Source organism: Phalacrocorax carbo, chromosome 7 (genome assembly GCF_963921805.1).
Source record: "Phalacrocorax carbo chromosome 7, bPhaCar2.1, whole genome shotgun sequence".
In the NCBI taxonomy this organism is placed as follows: domain Eukaryota; kingdom Metazoa; phylum Chordata; class Aves; order Suliformes; family Phalacrocoracidae; genus Phalacrocorax; species Phalacrocorax carbo.
Genome location: NC_087519.1, coordinates 15,011,087 through 15,037,024, shown reverse-complemented (window position 1 = coordinate 15,037,024; position 25,938 = coordinate 15,011,087). Strand labels below are relative to the sequence as shown.

Genomic DNA, 25,938 nt, shown 5'->3' with positions numbered 1-25,938 from the left:
AAATAAAACACAAATTACATACCACCATCCCTATATTATTTTCCATTTACGCAGAAATACTGTACACAACTCCATTACTATTTTGCCGTTCTTCCTTCAGCCTTAAAAATGATACAATGCAACATGAGGCTGCTTCGCAGGGATTCAACTCAAGTGCAATCAGGCATGCTGTTAGTCCGCAACAGTATCTGTTTTAAATTCCACTGTATTCCCTAGGTAACATTAAATGTTTTTTTTTTTTAACTCCCTCTCGGTTTTCTTTTTTTCTCCCTCCTACAACTGGTGCTAACAGCTAAGAGTAATCACTGTGTTAGCTACTAATTCATTCTGCAGCTCCCTTTATTTCTCCTTTATAATAGCAAAACAGGAGTCAGTATCCTACTCCTGCTCAAATACAACATCAACATGAAAGAACAGTATTTATCCTGATGGTTTATGTGCTGGTAACTTCACCCGTTGCTGTTTTCTCCTGCCACTGCTTCTGAATGCAGTATTCGCTGCAATAGCCACAGCCCTCCTGCGTGGAAGGCAGCCCCTCTGCTTCACAGATAAAGTAAAATAGGCTTATTGAGAACCTTGCTCACAGAAACAACGCAGGCAGTGCATTGTAAGAGCTAGCAGGTTCATCAGTGGCAATGAGGATAACAGTGTGAGATAGTATCACTTGCTTGGTAGGGCCATGTTTTACCTAACCTTTTAGTTATCAGTCTGACATGACCCAGGGAATCAATTGTACAGCTATTTCTTTCAGCAGTGCTTTCACCAACAGCTGACATTTTTGGTAATGAATCAGCTAAATAGATTAATAACTGTTATCATTCCATTATTATTTAAGGATGCTCCAGATAATAGGAAGCGTATCGCTCTGTTTTCCATGAAAAGCATTTTGTATGTTCCCAATTAATACACCTAGACAGTAGGACTCAGTCATTTGTTTACTGGGATTCAAATAGCAGAATGGGTTATTACTGTGCATGCAGTGTGTAAACAGTCCTGTACAGAATACAGTGGGTGCTTTTTCAAATGTTAAACTGATTTAACAGTGTGCGTAAGGTCACATTCAACCTTACATATATTGAAGGTATATTTAAAACTGTCACATGAAGAGCTACAGATATACATCCAGAATTATCCTGTATTAAAAACATTCTATGTACAACGTATACACATAATCAAAGTGTAGAAGTGTCACAGAACGTGTACATACATAAAAGCACAGTTATACTATTATCCCCTTTAATCTTGGGAGATAGCAGCACTGAAATGGCATATAAAGTACTAAGTTTTCAGCTAGTAAATTATGTATGATTCCTGTATAAAAAGAAACAGAACTTTGGACTTTCTGGTAATAGCTGACACATTTGTAACAGAGAAGCTTGTAATTCCATTATTTCCTTCAAAAACTTATTGAGGATACCTTGAATAAAAGGTAGCACTTAAAAGTACTTAACAATTTCTAATAATGCTTATTTAAAGCTTATTGGTTGTAGATTTCACTTTCTGCAATCCTTATATTATTGTTAGTAATGAGATCTTGGGATATACTACTTCATAAGTACAATTTATAAATGGAACAGTTCTAGAATACAACCTCTTACATACAGTGGTAAAATAAATATTTTAGATTTTTTGTATATCATCATAAAAATAATCATGGACCATTATATTTATTATGTCCTGCTGAAATGAATGCAAACTACAAATACTCCATTAATTAGATTTATAGTTAAGAATCAGATGAATGAATGCTTCATTATTCAAATCTTATTGTAGTTATTAGCCCATGGCAATTACTTAATATTCTGTCTAAACTTAAACAAACTGATGCTTCAAATCTGCCATGTTGCATGCCAACAAAGAATACAATAAGACTTTTATATATAAGTGCACAATAGGAAATATTCTGCTGATATCAATACTCAGTGATATAGTCCTAATGACATGAGATGTAACAACACCTCTCAAAAGCAACACGACTGCTCATGTAAGGATTAAGAAAAAAAGAAAAATCAGGCAGCCTAATCAAGCATGGCCACCCACAGTAGATACACACTTACAACAGAAACAAATTGTTTTTTTATCAAGATTAAGCAAATGATCTTCAGACTAGAGACAGTAAAATCAGTAAATATTGGGAATGTCTGGCAAAAATGTAAGGTTTTCTCATTTAATAAAAAACGGTTTGCAAATAATGTTAACCCATAACACTTAGATTAACATTGTCATCTTCAAACAAGTTCCTAAGTACTGACCCTGTTTATACTAAGCTGTTGCATTACCAGATGGTGAATGTTTCAGTTTGAAGCCACATATTTGATAGCCCAGCATAAACAGGGAATTTTGCTCTGCCAAATGTATCATTCAATTGATATTTAAGAAGGAAAAATAAAACCAAACGAAAACAGAAAACAATCCAAAAACCTTCAGAACTCATTATGATTCATCTTCCCTCGAATTAAAATTCCACTTAGAACTTGCCCAAGCCAGCAAAATGCTGACTTTGCTTGTAATGATTCTGACCAATCAAGAACCTAGTTTCATGTATAAATACACACTAATTACTTGCAGCTGGAGTTACCTAAATTCCTCCTCACAACAAAGTTATGTTAAACCTCTGTTCACGTGACCCTCACGTAGATATGATGTTAAGGACTTTATATAGTAAATGTATGAGCAGAGGTTTTAACTCTGTACGGTAGCTAAAATTCTCAAGTTCTGGTAGCCCAGATACTTGTAATCCAATGAGTGGAACGAACCTACTGTGCCTCTTGAAAAGGCATCCATGTCAGCCTTCAAAAAACTAACACAAAGGAGCAGTTTGCACACGTGGGCTATTGGCGTTTTTGTGGTTACTTGCCAGTAACCTCACGTGCTGATGAATCTGGTCGTAAAGAACCATATCTTTAAGGGTTCACACCAACCGTACTTCACAAACACAGCGTTAAAGATGTGGCTCCCACATGTAGACAGAGCAGGAGAAATAGTGACTATGTACAGAGAGATGTTGCAGTTTGTTACACAATTCTAGTGAATCCTTGTAGTGGAGAAAAACAACAAAAACCCACCAAACCCAAACACCAGCACCACAACCCCCAGAAAACCCAAACCGCACCCCAGACAAAAAAATCCGAACCCTAATGGGCATCTATAAGCCTTCGTGAAGAGAACAACTATTCTGCATGCCTATTTCCAGGATTATGTGACCACGGCTTTCAGAGTTGATTCTTGGAATTCTTAGGAATAAAAGTCTGTCCAGTTAAAATATTTCAATAATTTCTATCACTACTTTTAAGTAATAAAACTAGTGTTACATAACATATAACTATTATAGATATTATTTTACTATTTCTATTGTTTAATACTTATATTGAAATAGTGACAATTATAAACTGATGGAACAACTTTGAAGTAATATATATTTCATGATGGATTTCAGCCTGAAAGTTGGAAAAGCTGTCGCAGAATTAAGCTATCTTTCTCCCACCCTCCACCTCCCCAGTCCGCTTACGGGATGGATATTTCTTCCCTTTCATTAAAGAAAGTCAATAACTGTATCAATTATTAAACCTAACCAATCAGTTCTCAGATCACAATATTCTGACCTAAGCAGAAATGTCCCCACCGGGGGGATGTGGGGGCCTGGAAATGGGAAAGGTACAACGGAAGTTTCTCTGGTGAAGAACTCTGTGAAACCACGCCAGCCGCTTTTAGCGGCGGCGATGGACCGTAACACCCCGCTCCCCCCGAGGACCCCCTTCACAGGGGTCGGCACGTACGCGCGGGGGGGAGGGGAGGAGTGCGGCCGCGCCGCTCCCAGCGCGCCCCCTGCCGGCGGCTGGGCGGCACCGCCCGGCCCCCGCCCCCGCCCGGAGCCCCGCCCGCGCCGGTACCTCAAATGAGGCAGCGACGTCATCCACGACAGTGACACTGAATTAAAGGTGGTGATCGCATCGCTTTTACTGAATTTTGTTTTAACCTATGGAAAGCTCTCACGCCTACATCTCTTCGTAGAATTTGCAGCCTATTAAAAATACGAAGAAATGTATAGAATCCAACATCCCCGACCCCTTTTATTGGAAGCACAGAGTTTTCAAGATATTCTCCTCCATGCACTGTATCTTTTTCTATACAATGATTATTTTCCTTACTGTAAAGCTCAGTGTTTTCTTCTAAATGGAAGACTTCATAGTAAGAGGAGGGAAAGAGGAAATAACTAATCACGAGGTACAAATCTTGACATTTCATAAGTGCATGGAATCTACCTGTGAGCTGTTTCAGCTTTTACTTCAGATGACTAAGTGTTTTGGAGTTTCTGAAGTTATGAAGGCTAAGGCCATTTCTTATTCCACACTAAACCTTTTCCAAACACTGTTTCCTTAAACCAGCTGCTAGGTTTATAACATTATGCAGTTTGAATGCCGCAAAGTGAAGTAAAATAACTTTTAAGATTTTTTTTTTTTAATAGCAATTTAAAAACATGATACAGCTTCTTGCCAGCTGCAATTTAAACAACAGTTAGCCCTGATTTCAGAAGGAACCACAAGATGAGATCACAGTGAAAAACAAATATGAGCAGGGTGGTAACCCAACAACAACTAAAAGAAAAAAAAAATTAAGAAATGCCAATAATTAAGCATATTTCAGGAAGGAAAAGGGAGCTTTTGCCCCATCTGGATATATCAAGCACCCAAAGTCATAATGTTATGCATTTGAAGCGGTAACTTAACAACACTGTATGTTACTCCTGAAACAGAATTCTCCCATTGTGTTCTTTCCTTATGACTCTTTTGTTCACTGTTGCCCTCTAGGAATGTGTTCATTCTAGAGGCTATTTGATTTTCTTGTCTAGGAAAGTAGAATGCTTGCTAAAGAACCTTTTTCAAATCAAGAATCTGACTCAGCTGCCACTATTTCATGTAAGGAACTGGTTTTGGTTTGATGCTTTGCTTTCTGTTATTGTGTCCCTTTATATTTTGCCATAATTATAATATTTTCTGCAGTAACTGATCTCCTACAGATACTGCTATTAAAGCAATAAACTCTTCATTTATCATGGAAAATACAGTATTTCTCATTCTAAATATTAAATCAGACTATTGTTCTACTACACTGCTTCTGATTCTGGAAGCAAACACTGAAAGTTTCAGGAGAATATGAATCTTCATCGCTTTTCTACAACCGCAATATACCTAATTGTGCAGCTTTAATTTATGCAGAAGAATATGCTGATCTTTACAGAGATTAATGTGAAATGGTTGAGGACTCACATGATCATTATATTTCAGGAATATTCTTTTTTTTTCCCTTTTATCCTAAAATTGCCATTTATCAGCTGTAGTATATGCAAATACTTATTTTCACTCTCTTAATTATACATAAACTTATTACTGGTGCTATTGACAGGAAAGCGTAATGAACTCAGAGTAACATAATTTGCCTGCTTTTTGACATTTGTCCCATTATACAAGTCAATTTTTATTATTCCCTCTTAAAAGTAATTTATTTCTGTTGATTTACACCTTGGTTCCAGATAAAACAGCCCTTGCAACATGCAAGTGCTGCCTCAGACCTAACTATATGCATTAGACCTTCCCAGGCCTTTCCTGTCTCAGGTCTATCAGTTCATGCATTCTAGTCCCAGCTGAGGAACTGATTGTTACCTTCAGCCTGGGGGTTCAAGTTTCTTTGATCCAAGGTCTCCTCAAATACAATACAGGTTTATGACCTTGGCTGAGCTGTACTGAGAAAGCTGTAATTATGATGTGAGCAAGACAAGAAGGGCAGGGATACCCAATAAAACAAAAAAAAAACAAAAAAAAAGGGAAAAAAGTTAACTCAAGGATTTCAGAGGTAACATACTGATATGAAAAGCTATAAAAGGGGAGGGGGGGAGCAAAGAGAATCCGAGGATGGCAATTCAGTATCAGCAAGGATCAGCCCATTTCAAGGAGTGGCAGAGGGAGCCCTTCCCTGCTTTCCCAGCCCAGTGGAACATGATAATAGAATGGAAACACTCAGTCTTATCAGGGTGATGCACACGTGAATGATTAGCCTAGTAAATTCCTAATCCTAGCTCTCTGCTGTTAAGAACAAAATAGTTGTGCTGGACTCTTAATTTATCCTGCTTGCAGATTCTCTTTGCATATGGTAAAGCTCACTGGAACAAAGGGGACCTAGAGTGGGAGAGTTACAGCATCTCCATTCCACACAACCCTCAGTCATATACTTAAATTCTAACATATACTTAACATTACTACTAACAGCACTCATTAAAAGTCATCCTGAGATTTGCCATGAGTGGCAGAAGCATGGAATAAAGCAATATGGAATTCAGCAATAAAGAGAACACCACCAAACTGGAAAACAAAAACTTCTTTGGTAGTGAATTAGAAAAACCAACCCCACTAATATGAAAATGGGTAAAGAGAGTAGATCACAAGAGTGAACCATAATGCTGAAGTAGAAACTCTACAGCAGATGTGGCAAGGACTCTAGAAGCTGAATGCTTGCAACAAGCCTGCTCACAGTGCTAGGATTGCTAGAGGAAAGGGTTACATTATTTATCATAAACCCAGAAGCAAGATAATTTGCTCTTCTGGGTCTCTTTTTTCCCTGAGCCCTCCCTCTCTCTAGCTTAGACTCCGTCAATATCATCGATTAGCTTTTCAGTGCATGACCTGTCATTCTCTTCACCAGGATTCTGAGTTCATCAGTGCTCCATTCCTGGCTGCTCTCACCTGTCTTTCCTGTCCTAGATCTCTCACTGATATGTTTGCTGGTCATCCCAGCACTACTCTCTCCTCACCCTGGGGCTTCTTTCCCTTTCTTGCCATCAAGAGAGGTACTCTGCCAATCCATATAATTAACAAACCCAAGTCTCTCGAACTTAATGCATTCTTGCCTTCACAATCCTAACTGTTCATCTTCACTGCATTCCAAAAGCCAGCTTTTGCCTCCACAGCGTGGCGCCCTTAAAGGACGGCCCAAGTGATTCATACAAACTGGCTTATTTTTCCTGTTTTACGTGAAGCACATGTTCTCCCTTGTAAACTTTCTCTGATAAGAACCCTGTTGAGTTTCACAGTCTTCCAAGCATTGCCTCAAATGTGCACAACAACACTTTATAATTCACTTACAAATATGGTCCAGGAGCTGTATAATTCTATAGCACATTGACTTAGCTACCGGCTACCAATAAAACCAGTAATAAATCATTTACTGTGAGTACAAAGACAACCTGCAAAACACTGTAACATGATTACTTGAAACAGATATTGAAGCAGGAGGAAGGGAAAAAATGTTACAATGGTCCCTTTTTTGGAACTCTGAAACAAAGGAGAGAACTGAAATTTAATTGTGGAAGAGAGTATGTTACATTCCTGTTTGTTGATTTTCTCTGATGACAGTCAAGACAGAAAGCTTAGGTTTCTTATCCTTTATTGTGAATCATGATATCTCACTTTTTGAAGAGAAAAGCAAAGTGATAATTCTTTTTCTGACCTTGCCTAACAGAATCCTCAAATAATATTGCAGCAGCTCATAAAGGTTTCTCCCAGGGTCTTATCATTCTTAATAAATTTAACTGAAGAAAGCCGTTTTTAACTTTCACATAGATTTAAAGGAGGGGGAATAAATAATGAAATACCTAAATTCAAAATACCATAGGAAGTCTTAAGTTAAAATAAGCCTTCAAATAATTTAGCTGTAGCTTTATTCATATATATTAAAAAAAAAAAAGACATCTCCATTTCCTTTTCTTCAAAATTCTATTGACTTTTTGATATGTTTTCTCCCCAAGAAACTTTCAGAGGAAGCCATTCCTGAAAAACAAACAACCAACCAACAAGGAAAAAAAGAGCCAAACTAAATATGCTAGTGAATTTACTTAAAAAGATAGGAAATAAAAGAATCAAAAGTAATTCTTTGGTCAAAGTTGAGGTAAGTGTGATTTTATCTTTTTACATAGTATACATCCTGCACAAAAGCCATAGAAGACAAGGTGGTGGAATAAATTTTATCTTAAAATATAATCCAATTATAATTAATCTGTGCTAGATAATTTACCAACAGGGCAGCAAAAAACTCGCAATTTCTTCCATACAACTAGCAGCTATATTTATTGCTTTTTATGACCTTCCTTCATTCCTCTGATATGAGAGTGGTTATCCTGACTTACTAGCTGAATTTCTAATCCACTATCTCTGCTTAGAACCATGTAGTCCAGGGCTGCAATAAGGATGAAGTCATGCATGATTTTTGAAGTCTGAATGAAGATGAATCAATCTCACATGGCCTCTTTGATTAAATAATCGATGCTATTTTCAAGCATTATACTGCTTGTGGTGTGTTCAGTTGCCACAACCATCGTGAGATATGTTCTTGAACTTCTGCCTTTATCAGTGATCTTAGAACTGTTAGTCCAGTCTCCCCACATTGACCTTTTCAGCTTCTTCATGTAAACTCAAACAGTTCAGACACAACGTAGTCAAGATCATTTGTACCACAGAAGTAGAACTGCTTTTTATAACCAATCAATAGCTTTCTTCACATAGTTAATAACAACAACAAAAAAAAGTGATTCATAAAGAAGAGACATTGTGGAAAGTCCTTTAACTCCTCAGATATTTTGAGGTTCCTCATAATGTCAGTTAACATTCTAAACCATTGACAAAATGTCTTAAAGCTGACAAACTTGTACTGATACTAAAATCACTCAACTGGAAAGGAAGTGCACTTCAACATTTCTTTGTTTTCAAACTGTCAGTTTGTCACTCTTAGTTTAAGTATTTTGTCTTTGAAATAAATTCACAAATCTTTAAGAAATGCAGCTTGTTTGCTGACAGTCATTTAGCCCAATCAATATGCTGATTGTCACTTAAATCTATGATTACTCTTGAATTGCATCAGGATACAAAAGATCTATTATTAACATTTCATGAAAATGAAATATCTGTTTATTCCCACTTCAAGACACACTTGCATACAAAATATTACTTGGAATGCAGGGTTAAAATCTGTTCAACTAAAAAAGAGATTTTAAAAAATTCACCATTTATTTGGGCCTATACAAATCTTTTAACGGGAAACTTTGCATTAATCTCATAACCCCATGGCTCCTAAACAAAGAATGATTTCTGCTTACCCAGTCCTAAATTCCCATTGCTGTCACTGTGTAGTATCTGCTTTCGTATTAGGTTATCAAATTTTGTTTCTGAAAAAGACAGTAAATCAACAGTGCTGATAGAACTAAGCTACTGATAACTTCTGCTAGTGAGTATTTTCATACTAAGCATCACCACTGCATCCATCATATAGTTAACCACGAATCACAAAGAACAGCATAAGAGCAATACACAGTGAATATTAATTTCTATATCTTTTTTTTCCCCAATGATTGGAATACACACCAATAGTTTTTGATTTAATGGCATAAACCGTGACATACAGATGTGCTACATTCATTTTGCAAACCAAGAAATAAAGCACATAGGGAAGATTTGCCTAGATAAATCTGCGTCACTATCATTGTTGATCTCCAGGCTATAAGACCAGTCAGTATAGTGCCACTATTTTGCCATCTTTTGTTTCCAACACTCGCTATTATCACTAAACACAGTTGTGGAATGATACAAGGTGTAACTCATATGAGTAGTCTCCTGCTTAATGTTACTTTTACTAATAACTATTTCTGTATTTTATAAAAAGCACATCCATCTCCAAGAGGTGACAATTATTTAAGTGATTATATCTCAGCAGCAAAACAGGCTCTACTACACATAGCATTAGTAGCTAAAGAGATAAAGTGACATACACAACTGGGGTGGGAGGGAGGAAAGGGGGAAATTCATTTGATTGTACTCAAGACTCACGCTGAGTTAAAATCAAAAAAACCCTCTAAATGCTTCTTTTCATAATTATTGCCAGTACTTCATAGCCCTCATTTCAAATCTGTTAGAGAGCTAAGGCAAACAAATAAAATCCTGCCTATTCACTGTTCCTAGCAGTACAGTGACCATGAAACTGAAAAACAGATACTAGGATTAGATTATTATAAAATAATTCAGGTTTGGATTTTTGTTTTTAATCAATAAGCAGAGAAGCAATTAAAGGACCCTATACAGTCCTGCACTGTATTTTTAAAAGCTATTAGTTCCTCATATGCATTTTTCCCTCAAATGCTTAACTCCTCTCCCCTCCCAGATATGGAATTTCCCCCATACTTTTATCTTAGCTTTGCTCTATCCTGTCTGATTGCAAGAAGGCCTAACTATTGTGGAAGTATAAATACTTTCATATAAAGGTTACTTTCTGTGGAAAATTACTTATTTTGCTTTATCTGTTTGCTTGCCTCTGTTGCAAGGCTCTGAATATTCTACCTTCTGTGAAACATATCGGGATTTTTTGTTTTCTGATCTTCTTGTGCTGCATGTTCTTTTTGTTGATGGCCCTTTTTTAGCCACAAGAATACTTGCAAGTGTAAAGCTTATTTTGATTAGGCATTGGCAGATTCATCCTTCATGCCTCTCAGATTTTCTAAGCAAAGCATGGCACTTAACATCACACCAATTGTACTAAACTAATGATGGGATGATACCAGTGTACTGTTTCTGAAAACCAGTTTATCTTCAGAAAGAAAAGACAAAGCCAAAAGACCAAGGCAACCCACAACCTAAGCCACTGAACCATGAGGGACTACAGCTGTGTTTTTCGGCCAAAATAACTTAATCAGGAGATTAATCTTATTCAGAATAATATGTAGGTAAAAAAGAAGGAAAAGAAATTCTTTCTTTACATTTAATCAAACTACAAATCTGATGTAACAAATGATCAGGCCATACATTTCATTTTGCTTTGTGCAAGATCTCTTAATATGTGCATAGGCCCAGGAAAACCAAAAGCTTAGTTGAATAAAATGCTAGCATGTAACTTTGCATTATATACACGCCTACTTTTCACTAAAAAAGGCCATTAAGAACAGGTTTAGAACTGAGTTCTGACTGATCTTCAGCATTAGGCACATGCTTGGTGCAGGCATCCTGGTAAGAGCACAAGCTACACAACTGAGAACACAAAAGGCGTCCATTTCCCCTTAGCACCATTTCCATTACCATAGAAACATCTTAATATAATGTTCAGTTCTATAGCATTAGAATGATTTAAATACTTCTTAGATTAAGGTTTCCTCCCCTTTGATATCTACATCTCTCTCTGTGAGACAATTCAGCCCTTCAAGAGCTGTTTTTTCAGTCTCCAATGTCCCAGATTTCTTCTAAATGTAGAATTAGAAGCATCTGACGACCAAAGTTTAACAAGCAGCTTACAATGAAACAGTAACTTGAGATTTAAATGACCATTTAAATAGTTGTAGAGATTTTCCACTTCTTTTCAAAAACAGTTCCACATGAGGTATCTGCTTACATCCCCCATCCACCTGCTCTTCAAATTCTCTAAAGACTTACAACAACTTTGTCACCCTCCTTCAGCCCAGCCTGATCCTAGATGAACCACTGAGCAATTTGTCCATATTTTGGTGTGGTGAAATATTTTGACTTTGCTACAGAAAACAATTCAATGGCACAGTGACAACCCAAGATTCCAGCTCATGCATATTTACTTGTTTACTTAACCATCTTCTAGCAGCTGACCTCAAAACTACTTTGAAGAATGGTAGTGGGAAGAAGCACAATATTAACATTCCTTTATTCAAACACTTCTCGTCACATCTGAACAAAATGCAGCTGATTCATCAAATCATAAAGTTACTGACTACATGACATTAGTTATTTGCTTTTAAACTTGGAAATCAATTTATCCCACTGACTAGGCAATTAGACAAACACTGAGAGGTGACTGGTCACAGAAGAAATTCTGGAAAAGCATCTTAATACTATTGTAATCTTGTCTACAAGACAAAACTGTATTCTTTGGCATATTAGTGTTATGTTTAATGCCAGTTAGACCATGACTTGTCCTGCCTGCCTCCCCTAGTGAGCTAACATTTGGCATTAAAAAAAAAATCAAACCAGTGACAGAGTAGGATGCTCATGGGAACTAACAAAGCACTCTTCCCATGAGACTGCAGTATAGACAGGGTTTTTCCCCCCACTATTTTCACACACAGTCTACAAATTATCACAAAGCCAAGAAAATTCAGTAAAAAAGAAATAGGAATTGGTGCCCAAAAGAGCAGGAAAAAAACCAGCTCAAAAAGAAATTGATGAAGGCACATCTTGGATGGGCTTCGACTAGTATTTACCACTAAACAGGTTTGGCTTTGTCACAAAAGCATAGAAGCAGCATTGTACAGCAGACTACCCAAGAATAAGCAGTATTTCCAGAAGGCCTACACACAAATGAAACAGGAAGACAATTCCATGACTTTTCAGGTTTTTGGTAAGTCACTGAACACATTGAAGAAAAAAATTCTGTGTTTCTCAGAAGTTATCAGCAGTAGTTTTGCAGTACAGTCAGGGCTGGAAGGCAACTGATGGCATTCTTTTTCTGTTTTTTGTTTGTTTGTTTTTTTTTTTTTAATCAAGACACAACTCTCTTTATAAGCTAGTTTTCTCCTGTGTAACACACTGTGTGAGTGGTGAACAGAAGCAGGTTTTAATGCACAAAGTATTTACTAAACCTTGGGGAACTGAGATCCAGTCTCACACAGCTTATCTCAGGCTTCTTTCAAAACACAAACCTGAAAATGCTGTGTGAAATAATTTCCATTCAAACATTGTATAGCAGAGTCAGCTGCATTGTTTCAAAAGGGCTTGGTTGCTTTCAAAGAACTGAAGCATTTAAAAGGAATTACAGAAAAGCAAAAAAAAAAAAAACAACCCAAAAAACCCCAAGAAAACACAGAGGCCCATACAGTCAATGACAAAAGATAATGATACATGTTGCTTTTAACACCAGACACAGAGAAATTTTTTTTATTTATTCATTTTTTAAATACAAGCATTGCCTTATGAAGAGCTCTGGGGGTGCTTCTTCAGTGTACATTCTCTTGGATGACCGGTTACCTCAGCTTAGGCACATGACTTCTTCCTGCTCTGACCAGTAATACTCACTGCTCTATTTTCCTTTCCATGGGAAAGGTAAAACATGTACTTAAGGTGGTGATGCCAAACTTAGTAGGAACTGAATCCAGTTCCTACTAAGTGTACAACCTCCCAGTCACATGCAGCACTTTCTGAGAGACTGAGCATACTGCGAGGGTGGAGAGAACGACTTTGTTCAATGGAGAGTTACACCTGCACTGCCAGAAAGCCACATGGAAGAACTGCACAGCTGTGCTCCCCTGTGCACACCAAACATTACCAGATAAAGTTGAACAGTTTAACGCAAAAAATGGGATTTTAAGAGCTGAATTATTAATTCCTTTCCTTTATCCAGAAGTGGCACGCAGCTGACATGACAGTACTATTGTGCAACAACTGATGAATCTGAATTCCCAACTGTTTATGTGAAGCAATGGCTTGTACAGTTTAGGAGCAACAGTGAGAAAGAAAATACTTGGTACTATTATTGACCACATAAACAGAGCAAGTGATAATAATAATTTTCCTTAATTATCACATCTAATAAGAAAATACCTGTTTAGGCAGTATCACCAGTAGAACTTATAATTTTTCAAGGAAAAAAATATTAAAACTGTGTTCTTAAAACCATTTTTATTAAACATTATTGAAGTACTAAGGTTCCTCAATATCAAAAATTATTCAAAAATAGATGTCTGAAGCTATCATTTCTGGATTCATATGCAACACAGACAAGATGGCCAAACTACAATATTTCTTATGCATATGAAGAAAGTTTCAGAATCATATCCTCTTTCTGTTTCAGAAGAAAAAAATCCTGAGGTGAGGGAACCACACAGATTTAAGAACCAATCGAAGGAATTGTCCCTACTATCAGAAACTTAGCAGTCACATCCTCAGATCCTGCAGTAACTGAAGAGCAGTTTACATGAACTAGAAACCTAATAATACTAAATTACTAAATACTGATAATACTAAATTATCCCTCCATCCAAGAAAATTCTTTAAATTACATTAATGCATCGGTAGTTTTAAAAACAGATCATACCTTCTGAATAGCCCTGGCCCATCTTGCTTTTGCAAAATTACTTCCATCAGCTTGATCTTTAGTTCTCCTGGAGAAGGGACAGGGAGTGGGGGGAAGGTTGAGAAGAAAAAAGTACTCAGAACAGCAAAGTATGAAAAAAAAAATTAAATTAAAAGAGTTTTGGTAGGTCTATGGACAAGCAGACAAGCTGATCAAAGTCAGCTAGGGCCATCATCCATTTCCTCTGCATATAGTAGCCTCTATATACCAGAAAATATTAGCTCTATGGAAATTATTCTTAATATAAAGTTATAAAAACTTATCCTGGTAATTAACATAAGGGTAACTTTACGCTTAGCAGAAAAAGAGCTGATCTGAAGTCACACACACTCATCCTCCCACTCAATATAACAACCTACTCAGTAAGTACCGTTCCAGTAACTAGATTCACAAGTGGCTTTGTTCTGTCAATATTAAGTCCAAACATTTGCATTCCATTAATTCTAAGAGCATACTGGCTTGAAAGGACATGATCCCTGCCCCTTACATTATTAATAAGATATAAACAGCATTGGTAAAGGAATATATTTCCCAATTATTGTGGGTCACAAGTCAGGATTACAAGGTCTTCGACATCAAACGGCAGAAGGAAGGAAAGAAGAAAACAACAAAAACCAAACCACCAAGAGAGGGGAAAACAAAAAAGGAAACCTTTGAATTTCCTCAGTAAAGGCATATTCTTGTGAAACACAGGGCTAGCACCCTCACCAAGCTTTTGCAAACTGCACTAAAGGAGTTACTGAGAGACATTCTGGAAGAATTTATACCTCTTAAGGCTTGGAATAAAGCTCTACAAGGGAAGGGGAAAAAAAAAAACAACCGCAAACCCCACACCAAACCACCAAACTCCAAACAACACCCACCACAACACATACTTACATTTCATCAGATAAGCACCATTAACAGAGCTCTCACAAATCTTTGAAGTAAGAACCTGTTATGCAATTGGTTGCCCCCACACAGAAGTTGTACAGTTACAGGCCAATAATAATGAGGTTTCATTATTCATCTATTTCACCACACCTGTGAAGAATGTAGGTTCGAGCTGAAAAATGCTAATTCAGTTCATGGCTGTTCAGCACAGGTTAAAATAAATAGTAGAGACTCTACCACTCTTACAACATCTGAGTAATTCAAAAGATACTGTGCTGAACAATAAATAGTCAAGTAGCAAAATAAAAGTACACAGTAAAGTTCTATAGCTACAATCTACAAAGGACAATTGCAGCCTGTCTACTAAGTAAAGTTGCAGCATGCTTATATTTCAGTGATATCCCAGGTTCACACGTTGATACTTAATTATCTTGGACTTCTGGAATAGTGCTTTTTTGTTTGAGAAAAAAAATATTCTCTCTGATATGCACAGCTGAGTGCACATGATGTAAACAAAGTACGAAGAGGCAGAGGTTTTCCTCTGCCTTCATGTCTGAGGCTGCACGTTTGCAGGTTCAGCCTTTTTCCTTTTCATGTCTATTAACATTTTTTTTTAATTGTAAGGTAAATCAGCCAAGTGATACTAGTAATTAGTCCACCCCATCCTGCAGCTGTTGACTAGACTGGAAATACTAGGTAATAATTCTCAGGAATTTTTAGGGTAATTAACCTCAAGGTCAGATGGAGAGTTGGTTGTCAATATTGATTCAGAAGGAACAGAGAAAAACAGCTTTCTCTGCCTTAACTGAAAGTAAGTAGGATCAGGAGTATTCTTAAGTGTTGAGGCATAATGTCCACAGGCAGACAAAAAATATTTAACTGGTTTGGAACACTTTTAGAAAGTCGTTGGTCTGTAATGAGACTTCTGAGCAGTGCAGACAACTAAGGCAGTTCAATACACTTCTTACTAGGATACACTTCTCATGCCACATAAAACTCAGCATAGATAGACACAGTGGGAGCAGCTTTTTACCTGTCCACTTCCTGCTGACACAATGATTGGTCCAGTTCAGACAACAAATGATTGTTAAATTTCTATTCAAATCTATTAAAACTAATTACTAATTAATACTAATTAAAACTAATTACCTGGCAGAAAACAGGTACTTAATACTGAACAAAGCCTTACAGGAGTTCTGAGTAGCAAAGACCACCAGATACTGCTGAGAATGATCTGTACTGCTAACTGCTCTGTGTACAAAGACCATATTTTGTTCCAGGTAAACACACTGCTATAATTTTTTTCAACCAAACAACATGAGCAATCACAGCAGATTAGGACACCTTCACACACGAATTAAGTCAGAAAATAAGGGAATCATAGCTGATAATTAGAAGAGCATTCATTACCCATGGCAGAACAACCAAAAAGCCTGAAACAAACAAAATGAATGCTTTAAGAGCATCTGAAAATCATACTGATTTGCTGTTCCTACAACACAGTGCCCAACTGTGGTCTCTGAACTGGTGCAGTTGACAAGAACCAGAAGGGGAAAACCAGACAATAAGCCTCTTAATGAGAAGTCCAGTGATATTCAGATATGAAGAGTTCAGCAAGCAGCCCAAGACAAAGTTTTGAGGCCCTGTGCATCAAAGTTAGCTGACCTCCACACCTCCGAACCATAGGGATCAAAATAACCAGTCTTGTTGCAGTCACTACCAACAGAAGACAGTTATGTGCAAAGGAATATGCCGGCTAGATAAACATGAGGGCTATTCGGTCTGGTTTACCAAAAACTAAGGATTTCTAATAGAACACAGTTACACTGTCACTTTTATTTAATAGATGCTTTCCCTCTCAACCTTGTTGCCCAAAGACATTAAAACTGGCCTAGTATTTCAATGAATATTTGCATTTTCATGGCACTTCTTATAAAAATCAAATCTCACTACAGACTTCGCTGTAAAGCAGTTAATTATATAGCAGTTGCAATGTGGCCACATACAGACAAATGATTACATCCCCTGAGTGCTTATTTGTTTGCAATTGGCAGTCCTGAACATCTGCATTGATCTCTAACTATTAATCATTAATGTCAACTTTGTCAGCTTTAAATATAACTGGAAATAAACTATGGGAGAAAAACTGAAATAATTACTCTATTATGACGCATTATAATGTTTTTTAATCAGCAACTTCCACTCCCCATTAACAGAAATCATGCTGGAAATAACATCTTGTGGTTAAATCAGTCTCTAAGGGACAGATCAAGCAGAGTTGTACTTGGGTAGTACACTACCACAAAACTGTGATTTGGTTTTTTTTTTGTTTGGCTTCCCTTAACTTCCTGAAAAGCACCTGATAATGATTATTCTTTTAAGAATATGGGATAAGGACGCTGATGGTGATTTCTAGTTTTATTTTGCATTATTCAGGAGGATAGGAAAGAATAAGTAAAGATGAAGACTGCTTCTGTGTTCTTTAGAATACCAAAAAGAGTACTTTCCAGTACTATTCCTCTAATGCTGTGACTTCTGAAACATGTACAATTTAATGTGTGTTGGAAGTATATGAGAAGTTCATAAGATAATTGAAACTTTTGGAGGAGGATTTACATACCTGTTACTCATTTAGACTGCAGCAGCACAAGTTCTTCAGTGAAGCACTAGATGCAGAAGTTGCTACCACAGCCTTGCACATCAGGCCAAACTGACATTACACCTGGGATACAATAAACTCGTCCTTGTTATAGCACCTACCAGGAGATTATCCATAGGTGACTGCACTGAAATAGTTTCCAGCTGAAAACAAGGTGCTTTGCATCACTAGCTTTCAAGTCAACTCATGCACTTAGTAAAAGGGAAGACTATTCTTATTGGAAAGTATATCTGGGATGTGGAACTATAAAAATGGTATCCCATTAAGGATTATTGTACTCTAAAGCTATAATTTAATCTTACCTCATTTCATAGGCCTCAATTATACAGTACAGATAAAGGAATCAGCATAACATTAAAAAGCTGTCCAATAAGTTAGTTTAGTAAAACGTGAGGAAGTACTGTAGGCAGTGTGTGTTCACCTTAGCTACAATCATGTTAACGCGAAGTGAATGACTTGATAAAATTGCAAAGGAGAATTAAGTGAGCTAGGCTTTCCACAGTTAGATATATCACAGTAAGACTTACTTTTTTAAGCCTTGCATAGATTCCTATAATTTAGCTTTACCCAGCTACCTCATATAGCTATTTTTGTGTCTCAGTGACAACAGAAAGCAGACTTTGCTGATACTCTTTTGTAATATTAAATCTATACTGCTACACAGGGTCCCATTTACAGATGCTCAAGTTGCACTTAAAAATTTAGTTTCCAAACACTAGAGCAACCAGTCAGCAATGAGCTACTCATCTCCACAGTAAAATTTTAGTTTTAAATTTGACTGTATTTTTTTCTTTTGCATTTGCTTTCTTACTTCCTACAATAGTATGTTTCAGTATCTATTATAATCTTCAATCATGTATTTACATCAGTTACGTTACTGCTGTTTTTCACTTTGAATAGTTTCCAGTTCTGAGTTCTTGGCAGTTTTTGCATGTTTTAAAACTAAAATTGTGAGGCCTTAGTTTCTTTGCGACAAGGTACTAAGTTTTATCTTATCAGTTTGTATTTTAGGAGCAACATTATCTACAATAATGAAATAATATTTTCTGATTTCTTCTAGATCACTGTGTACCTGCCTAAAACACATAGTACAGCGATAAAATCCATCTTCTAGCCATTCAGATCCAAATCTTTAGTAACACATGAACAGAAACTAAAATATGCTTACATACATGCTTTAGTTAAGTTCTCAGAGTTTTTCTTCCCCTGCTCTTTTTGAAGTTACTTAGCTAATCGTTAAGAACTTACATCTTCTATAGCAGACCTACAGCTTTTGACTCACCTCTACAGAAAATTAATGACATTTCAAGGTATGCATTTATCCCCATAGCAGACCTCATATTTTTTCAAGTTTCAATATTTCCTCCACTTTTTCCCCCAAGATTTTCATAGGCATAATTCACATTGATGTTGATCTTCATATTTTCCTGAATGAAGATGCCTATTCCTGCTCACTTTTAGAAATACTGCTGAGCCAATCCATTATCTGCACAGCTGCTAAAGATAATCCTGTCAATAACTGCAGCCTGATACTCCTCCTCTTCCTGGGCGTAATTAACTATTTGTTGCAAGGGAAGTACTTTCCTCTATCTAGTGCGTTTTCACCCTTCAGACTATACATATATGGGTTGTTGCTGTCATCGTTAAAGCTGATTCAGGAAGTCACAGCTTACTTTAACCATTATTTTCCAACTATATTATTTGCATGCTCTGACTTACAGAATGAGCCAACAAAATTTTGTATCACAGACAGACAGTAAAATATTCCATGTAGCTGAGAATGGGTACTGGGAAAGGACACAATAACTACTTAAACTTATGTATTTGACAAAGTCACTAATTTGATACACTATTAATTTAGTGCATAATTTGCACTAAATTAGTACATAATTATACATTTTGTTTATTAGGAAATGGCAATTTAGAAGCATTAAATTGGAACCAATAGAGGAATCAGGAAGAACAGATTTTGAAAAATGTTCTAGAACCAAGGGATCCTGGGTAATCAAGTTTGTTTTGTCATCTTTGGGTGCCTTTTTTTTTTTCCTAGTGCAAAAATAAGCAAAGAAGCATAAAACAAGTTGTTATTCAAGCCCTACACTAGATCCTCTGTGAAATAGGCTTCATTTATACTACCATTGACATGTTGTGACAAACTAAACACTCTCTGGGGCACAACTCTAAAGTATGCTAGAGGAATTCTATTCCACTCTGACAGCAAAATAATGAAAGACCTTTTTGTGACTCTTCAATAATTAGAATTCCATCGGTGCAGAAGCTAACATACACACATACACAAAAAAGCAAGATGTTTTGTATAGGTGAGATGTTTTATATATAACTTAAATTCATACTGAGAACAAATACTTGGACAAGGTTTACAGTGACAGCCAAAGGAATGCGACATTTTATTATACTTCTGAGATAATCACAATATTATTTAGGAATAGTCTTGTCAAGTACACAGATTCTTACTTCTTTGAGGTCACTTAAATGTTTAGACTTCAAAAGACAGATACATTTTGGATTCAACATTGTGAGATTTTCTTATTTGATGAACTACTTTTCTCAAATATTAATGTGCACCTTTCTCAAAAGCTTTAGTTTGCAAGACTGGGTGGTATCTCATTTTTCATTATGCTGGAGGAACTTTCTCAATTATATTAAACTATTCTGAAGAACCATTGCAACTGAAGACCTGGTGCTAAAGTGTGTGAAAACAGGTGTACAGTAGTCTGTGTTTGAAATACTTAAATTCCAGTTCTTACCACTCAAAGCTGTGAACTGGACCAAAGGCTGTCATGCAGGTCAGTCAAAACCAGAGCTTGTGATTTTGATCTTAGTATACTTAGTATCACGCCGATAAGTAATAGCTCATGTTTTTCCCAAATTGCTATAGAACAGTGGCTTTGAAGACAGGTTATATTTTTTTAAAGTGTGCCAAGACAGTAGATCAACATCTTAGAAAGCAGCCTCCAAGCTTTTCTGATGGATACAAGAATACCACAAGGCGGTCTTGCTATCTGAGAAATCCTCTCAAGATACATTATCTCTTCAGTGCTGCTACAGCCACATTGTTTCCCAAGTGCAAGGGAACAAAAGAACATACAATTAGGACAGAAACTGATTGACAAGACCAAAAGCTATCACAGAAAACAAATGACACAAAGAAACACATGTTGGTGCGAATAAGACGCTAGCAAGACACTGTTCTGCTGTCCAGTGAAATGTGAGCTTCTAATCAATCTTGAATCTGTCAGTGTCACCTTGGAGAGTTCCCAGAAAGAAAACCATGTCTAACTGACACTTACAGAAATTTTATTAATTACTCCATATTTTGCCTGGGTTTTCCACTATGTAGCGATTTTTTAGTCACCTGTTTCTCACCTATTTCAATGCTGTATTAAAACTATTGTTTTCTTCTCATGTGGCCAACTCAAAAAATAATGTCAGTAGTTTTTTCCAAAGTATACCAGAAAGATATTTTTCTTTATTGAACTAAATCTTTCTTGTACATTATCAAGCTTCTGTATTCATAACCAATGCCTAACCTTTCAAATGTTATTTTAAATTCAAAATCAGTATCATAAAAGTCTTTGGTTGTATATACATGCCCTAAACAAGCAAAATAAATATGTGATCTATAGAATTAGGATGGGTCCATAGTGTGTTACATGACACTTCCTCATCTAGATGTCTCCCTCCATTTCTAAATAAATCTTAGAAAAAATATCCAACAATCTTACTTTCATGTCAAAGACTATGTGAAACTATCACTATTTGTAAGAGAAGTTTCACAGAGGTTGTACCGTGACTATTGCCTGAACTTGGCCTCAGACATGAAACTGTATCTGAGCGTTATAAACTTAACTTATACCTCAAATAGATCCTCACATGGAATCAATCTGTCTCTACTTCTAAACTAAGGGAGGCACAGAAATCCGTAACTACTGAGCATTCCATCATGTTGAACAGTTGTAAGATTTTTTGGCTTATGGTTTTAGCTAATGAAAAGATATAATAATAGTAGGATATAATAACAACTATGTAATAGTTGTTCTTTTTCTTAATAATTTTTGGAGAAATCTGTTCTTTGGGAACTCTCAAATAGTTTAAGAACATGGAACATCCTTGCCCTCTTCCTGTAGCAGTATGTTGAATACTTATCTAGTGTCTTACTATAATCCTTACCTGCTGTAGTAAAAACAGAACAGGATTTGCTTTAGGAATGTAATGCTGTTCTTATTTTCTCCTTCTATGCAGCTTGATTTGCCACAAGTAAGGAACAGGAATAACAGAGGAAGCTGTAGTGCTTTACATATATTTCTTTAGCTTAAAGCACTGGAAAATTTCATATGAAAGCATGTATACTTTTCTGCTGTAATTTAGATCCAATCTGCCCATATTTAAGTCATCTCTAAACAGACTCCTGGCACTGCAAAAACTGGTTAGGTTTTAGCCCAAACTTAATCTGCATTTATGTAACCAGTGTTTTCCCTGACCTTCAGCTTCACCATGAAGCAAAAAAACCCCAAAACAACACACACAAAACTGCCTGTGATCTCTCCACATCATAGGCTTATATGGCTTTTCTAACCTTGAATCTCAATATCCACATCAGAAAGGTGTTTCCAAGGGAGATGATTTTACTGTCTGGGACTACATTTAAGTCCACTGCATAGTAACTTATAGTAACTGAGAGTTCAGGAGGACAACTTGTCCAGTGAATTTGTTTAGTCATATATCAATGATTGCTAGTCCATGGACAGTACACTAGAGAAGTCTGCACTGATAATCCACATCAATACTTGAAATTCCATTTCAAAATCCAAACTAATAGGTAGTCAATTAAGGAAAAGAGGAAAAAGGAATAATATGAATTTATAATAAGTAGCTTACTGCTTTCACTGTAAACCAATCAAAATTCAAGCTACGAGTTTGTAACCAGGAAATTTTTATGCAAATATAGTAAATGCTCTAACTGCCAGCTCTAACTGTGAACTTTGTCTATACTTTTCCTGCCAGGGAGAGCCACTACAACGTGCTTAAAAAAATGCTTCTGAAGAATTTGAAACTAGATTTTGAAAGAACTGCTTTTACTCCAGTCAAGAGCAATAGTTCTAGGGCACAGAAGACCTAAAGGAAAAACACATTCGAGAAAAGCAAGAGGGTAGAACTGGACTCAGAAAGGGCAGCAGAGCAGGAAGTATCACCCATGAGCATGTTAGCTTGAGTGACAGATGAGAATTAAGCCTGGGGAACAATGGAACAAACTCTCAGCACTACCCTGCTATTCAAAAGGGCTTAATTGCACATAAGATAGTACGCCACTGTTACAACAATTTTCTTTTATTGAAAAGATCTGCCTTTAATAAAATAAATTAACAACAGGCAGTTTTAAATGGCTGATATATAAAACTAAACCGATCACCTAAAGCAGAATACCTTCCTACCCAGGATGCTTTCTATAAACCAAGTAGAAAACAGCCAAAAAGCTTAGAGGAATGCTCTTTAATATGTGGAAATGGTTCATATTCAGGGAAATCACTTGGTGGGTGTTTGACGTAAACAGCCGTTTCACCTTGCCTTTGGAACACCGAAATATTATATAAGTTAAACTGTTATCTAGACAAAAAATAAAATAGCTCTTTTCAAACAGTAAATCAAAGAAGAAATTGCAGCAGCCACTGATCAAAAGAAGAGAATGTCAGTCTTGAGCTGCTCTGGACATCAGATGTTTCTTCTTACGTTTCCTTATTCCAAGGGTACTTTCATATAGATGGTGCTTTCAGAAAATGCATCTATAAGTGTCTAATACTACAATACCAGCTTAGAGGAAGAATGTAAGTTTAAAGCAGATGCGTTTCAGTTGAGACGTACTACAGCTTTTGCTAATATTAGGTTTCAACATGGCCATTTAGTTAAAAAATTCAACTTATTGTCCTTTATATACTACCTTTCCATTAAAACAAATAAATAAATAATGCTTACCCAACACTTATCTGCATTAAAACCAAAGACTGGAAACCAGAAATTTGTGCTGTAGGAAATAACATATATTGTAAAAGCATTACTCATATTAAGCAGTACGCAGATCCCAGATAGAGATTCTATCACACTGGATGCTAGAGAAATGAGAAAAAATAATGTTGTTTCCATCTTAAAGACCTGTATATTGTGCTATTTATGCAAACTAGAGGATAAAATGAGAACATGAGTTTCCCATGTTACGTACTGTGACGAGTCACATATATCAGCTATAAATTCTGCATCCAGGCTCAGTCATTACCTTGACAATAGATGTGATATAGCTCAATTACTTATGGTTGTTTTATCTCAACTAGTGTTCTTCGTTAATTGAGGGTTTGACGAGGAGGAGACTAATTGTTTTATTTTATTTTTAAACTGGTAGTTCTATCCTGAAGAAATTACAGGGAAATTTCAAGTGGCACGGGACACCTATGTTTAGCCAAACTGAATTCTACCCAAGACCCTGCCTGAAAAGTATTCCTTGGACAGACACGCAAAAGACCCCCACCCCCTCCCCCCCCCACACACCCCCTACACACTCCCTACTCCACCACCCCCAAAAAGAAAGAAAACCAAAACACCACAGACCCCAGTAAGTACAATATGTCTGAAAGAGCAGTACTGTGTTGACTGGAGCAGCCTAAACAATTAGAAAGAATAAGCACTTGTATGAAACCTCATATGATGAGATGTGTTTCATAGCTTTCCAGAACAAATGAAGCTGCTGTCCTGGGAAGCAGCAGTTCCCTTCTTCAAATGTGTGGAAAAAAAAAATAGTATTAGTTATGAGGAAGTAAACCACAGTGATACAACTGGAGCTCTCAAACAATGGTACAGGGATGGCAATCATGTAACATATAGCTTCATTGTAGAGAACAGCCTCAGAATAATAATTACATGCAAACCCCCACTAATTACAATGTCAATTGCTTTTCATATTTTAAGAGTAATACACCACTTCTGAAAGGCTGGGAACCAGTAGACGGTGATAGCCAAAAGGCTTATGCATGACCTACATGTTTTGTTAGTCTGCTTCTTCTTTTCTTTCTTTTGGACCTTGTTTCACTTTGGCAGTACACATAAAACAGTAACACATCATGGAAGACTGGTTATGCTTAGCTATGCTGTGATATAACTTTGAGGAACAATTTATCATTGAACAAACACAAAAACAAACCAAACCCATATAGACAAACATTATCTGCATAAACAGGTATGGCTACATATTGGAAATAAGGTTTTAGTTTCCAGAGTTCCTGACCTGTAGCCAAGAGGTGGAGGTGGAAATTTTCATGGTTTAGAAATAATTTTATGCCTGCCTATAATTTTTTCTGTTTCCTGAGCATGAAAAATTAAACAGATCACTGGAAAAATAGCTGTAAAGTGATCACTTCAAATAAATTTAGATCTTAGCAAATGTTTGCTTCCCTGTGTTTGAAAACAGGGAAGATTAATTACATTTTTAAGAGGCCATTTCACTCTCAGGATGTTTCAAGCATTAAGAAATCTAAGACTATCCCATTTAAGCTTTCTTTTCAGTTTTTATGTTTGAAAAAAATCTGTATGTTGCTGTCATACCACATTCATTTACCAGTTTAGTAACTATTACATTAAAATCAACATTGCTAGCAGTTGCAGATCATCAAGTCCAATTTCAGTAATACATCTCCTTTTAACACTCCGAATTACCATCACCCAGAACATTAGATTGAAGGAAGCACTGTCAAAGCCAAACACTTTAGAACCAAATACTCAAAACCAACTTTGTCCATAAAATCTACACAGGTCTAGCATGGTTTTGTGAGAAGCATCTCTCTCCTTCATTTCCTGTGTGAATACAAGGATGTATGATGATATCTACTTATATGGACTATGTAGGTAGACATACATAAACCTGAAGAATGGAATATTTTTCTTTTTTTAAGTAACCAAGTCTTTTTTGCTCCTTGTCCAATGATTAATTTATAGCTCTGCAGAGGAGACAAGTATCACAGGACATATCAATAGTCTTTTAAAAAAAATGTTCCTTATCTGTGTTACCATACTTGCTCATGTTGGGCTTTTTGGGGGAGTTGGTTGGTTGTTTAAAAGAAATCTTTTACTTAATTTAGCTTGTTCTGGAAATGCCCTTAATTAATTTTAGGCCATTCAGTTTGGTTTCTGATTGACGGGTGCTTGCACAGTACTTTGTTTAGGCGATGAACTGTGGACTGCAGCATTCATATTTTCTAATTATTGTCATTAATATTGTC

At 36.5% G+C, this 25,938-nt stretch overlaps 1 protein-coding gene across 2 annotated transcripts in view; it reads right to left on the bottom strand.

The window, feature by feature from the left end:
• The window catches only part of UNC13C (unc-13 homolog C), a 238,485-nt gene that overhangs the window by 186,399 nt on the left and 26,148 nt on the right, over positions 1-25,938 (bottom strand). For both annotated transcript variants that reach the window (XM_064456441.1, XM_064456442.1), the window contains exon 6: positions 14,086-14,152. In XM_064456441.1, the coding sequence (XP_064312511.1) occupies positions 14,086-14,152 (67 nt within the window). The remainder of the gene's footprint in view (positions 1-14,085; positions 14,153-25,938) is intronic.